The sequence below is a fragment of the Gavialis gangeticus genome, unplaced genomic scaffold (assembly GCF_001723915.1).
Source record: "Gavialis gangeticus isolate Ggan-Ray unplaced genomic scaffold, GavGan_comp1, whole genome shotgun sequence".
Classification (NCBI taxonomy): Eukaryota; Metazoa; Chordata; order Crocodylia; family Gavialidae; genus Gavialis; species Gavialis gangeticus.
The window spans coordinates 19,656,003-19,658,969 of record NW_017729014.1 but is presented as its reverse complement, the minus strand read 5'-3'; the positions used below and the strand labels follow the sequence as shown (position 1 = coordinate 19,658,969).

General features: G+C 49.4%; 1 protein-coding gene and 1 long non-coding RNA gene across 2 annotated transcripts in view; one reads left to right on the top strand and one right to left on the bottom strand.

The window, feature by feature from the left end:
- The window catches only part of UBR4 (ubiquitin protein ligase E3 component n-recognin 4), a 107,808-nt gene that overhangs the window by 306 nt on the left and 104,535 nt on the right, over positions 1-2,967 (bottom strand). Inside the window, exons 106-107 of the mRNA XM_019511921.1 lie at positions 2,214-2,304; positions 1,115-1,277 (exon numbers count right to left, since the gene is read on the bottom strand). Coding sequence (XP_019367466.1) covers positions 1,115-1,277; positions 2,214-2,304 — 254 coding nt within the window. The remainder of the gene's footprint in view (positions 1-1,114; positions 1,278-2,213; positions 2,305-2,967) is intronic.
- Positions 1-2,967, top strand: part of LOC109293816 — a 20,567-nt gene that overhangs the window by 4,854 nt on the left and 12,746 nt on the right. The window lies entirely within an intron of this gene.

The following is a 2,967-nucleotide window of genomic DNA, read 5'->3' as shown; positions in this document are numbered from 1 at the left end:
GGTCGCTGATTTCCCTTAAGAGTCCTTTAAAAAAAAAAAAAAAAGGGTACAGAGAAATTAGTGAGGGGCTGGATATGCTCTTCTGAATCATCAGATGCTTGCTGCAACCTGGAGATGGATTTTGAAGGCATGTGAACAAAACTGCAGGCCTGTTATGGAAAAGCCACTCAGAATGTGTTTCGAGGCAAGTCTATGCCAGCAGATACCTGAGAACAGCAAGCCCATTTCCATTGAAGTTCGTTAACCCATGGACTTGGCTCTGACCATCAGTGCCATCAGCCAGGCGTCGGCAAGAGCCCGGGTGCAACTTGCGCTACGTCAGCGTCCAAAGAGTGAGCTGCAAACGTGCATGCTGCAATGTACAGCTGCATGTCAGACAAGTGCAGCTACTCCAGGGCAAGCACTGATGTCTGCAAAGGGGATTTCAGCCAAGACCTTGCTTCACGTTCAAACTTTTGCTTAGCACCCAGCATTTCGCTGGAGAGCTTAGGGAGCAGCTGGGAGAGGCATCGGGAGCTAATGCAGTCTAGATGTTATACAAAGGAAGTGGCAACCTCTGCTAGACAGCTGATGTAGCAGCTCCAGGAGCCGGATGGTGGCTAAGAGAGGCTACTTTGTAGCAACATAACTACTAGTGAGGACAGAGCAGCTGAGAGGGAGGCCCCAGTGGGGCCCCCTCTCTTTTCCTGGGGATACTGGAAGCATTAACAGGAGCAGATGCATTTCATGAGGGGGAAGGGGTCACAGTCTCATGAAATTACTTTCCATCACATTACAACAGCGGCAGCCGCTCTTACACCACCTATGCCCAGTAGCGCTCTTCAGCTGTGGGTGTCAAAGCCCTTTACAAAATAAGAGCACTTATCACCTCTCTGCAGAGGGGGAAACTGCAGGGGCAGGGGAGAGCATAGGAAATGAACCGATTTCACCCTGGAGAGGAACGTGCAGATCAGGCACAGAAAACTCTCCAGAGTGGCCTGTGCGGCAGCTCTAATTAATCCCATGTCTCAGTCACATGTTCTGCCCAAAGCAAGCGTCTAAAACACTGGTCTCAACCAACTGAGTGTCACAAGTTTCATGAAAGAGTCTATAAAAGGTAAAGCTAAACACTGACCAGCCACATCCAAAAATTCAGAAAAGGTTTCAACTGGCATGAACTCCTCCTGGAAGGTTTTCAGGGCTTTGTCTGCAGCTTCGTGTATCGGCATGTCGTTGTGTCGTATAAATTCAGCCAGAGAATAGGACCAGCCTCCCTCTGTGTTACTGGTAGGCACCTTCTACGGAAGGGGAGAAAAGGGTCAAGTCACCTCCTTTCAACCTGCAGAAGAAACTGCTGAGAAAACGCACGGTTCAAAAACCCCGCTGCCTCGTCTCAAGGCGGCACAGGCTCGTTCCGAAGTGGGGCCTTTAGGTTTCGCTTTTCTCATCCTTGTAAACATGCCACGCGGAAAAGTTGCCAAGTACCCAGCCTTTCTACTCTTCTAGCACAGAACTCGAACAAAATTCCCAGGCCTTTTCTTTCCCCTCTTCACCCTACTGAATGTTTGTTCTCTGGAGAGAAAGCAGTATGTACCCCATACTTCCTAAAGGAAGGCTGCATCTTACATACCCTTCAGCCACCCCAAGCAACTGCCTAGTGCCTCCATTTCCTCCCTACCCTACAAAGAAAAGGATTCCTATGACTTGTTCTAGGGCACAAAACAACAGCTGGACGGAGGACAGGAAAACTGGAAGAGGAATGGGGAGGGTCTAGGTTCTTTAGATGGGAAATAGCTGGGGGACATGCACGGGCACAAGCGCACGGCAGTGCCAGCCCTCCTATTCTTATAAGCTGAATTTCAAATTTACTACCATCTTTGAAGACAGAGCTTCAAGCTCTGCCTACTCTTCAAAGGATCAATGCTGCTCTGTTGCCCTGCAAGCTGATGAGCTGCAGCTCCAGGAGATGCATGGCCTGTCTGAGTGGGCATCCTAATGTGCCCCCCCCCACCCTGCTCCATCCCCGCCCATGGGCACCCAATGAAGAGCACTGCCTCGGCTGGGCTGTCAGCGTCATCACTGTTGGGGGGGTGCAGAGTAGGAGCCCTAAACTTCTGTGAATCTGGGAAGAGCAGACCGGCAAAGGCAGAAGTGCAGTCACACTGCAGAGCAGAAAGCTGACCGCCTGGCTTTAACATCCCACACAGAGAACCTTCATTCCAGACAGAACATACCTTGAACATGTTGTAAATGAGATCGACGAGGGCCCAGAAGAGAAGGCCAGAGCGATATGTTGAGTATTCCTTCACTGTCTTGTCTGTCAGCCTAGGAGGAAAGCAGAATCGGGCTTTGAGTTAATCACTTTACTCTGCTTTATAACCCATTTGATGAATAGCATGAAAGCGCTAACAGCCAAAAAGCCTATCAATAATACACAGGGGGAATGTTGCTGTGAATACGCTTTGTTCTGTGCAGCAGGATGCTGAACAACCGTTTAGCATCGCCATACTAGTCTAGGCTTAGACCTCTGCACATGGATTTCCTTGCCCTGCATGCTGCAACTAGACAAGTCAGCTAACACCTCCCATTTCACAGCCTGCGAAAATGGACGTATTCACCCAAGACAGCAGAGCAAGTCCACAGCAGAACTGGGAAAAGATTCTGCAGCCCCACTTTTCAGTGCTTCGGTGCCTGAACCATGCAGCCCCCTGAGTGAACAGTACTGATGCAGTGAATGAGCATGGAACAAATCTTGGTACCTTCGGTACTTGTTCCTGGACCTGCTTGGCAGGTAGTTACATCCTTTACCTAGTGACATGACAGGTCCCGACAGTCCCCTTCTGTTTTGACTGGCTCAGTTTGACACCGTCTTTAACGTGTCTGATTCCATGCAGTGCAAGTGAGAAAGGACTATATGCAAAAGGCTTTCAGATGCACAAAGAAATAGAAGTTCTTTCTAGTTTGTTGGTCATTTATGGTGTTACTTGC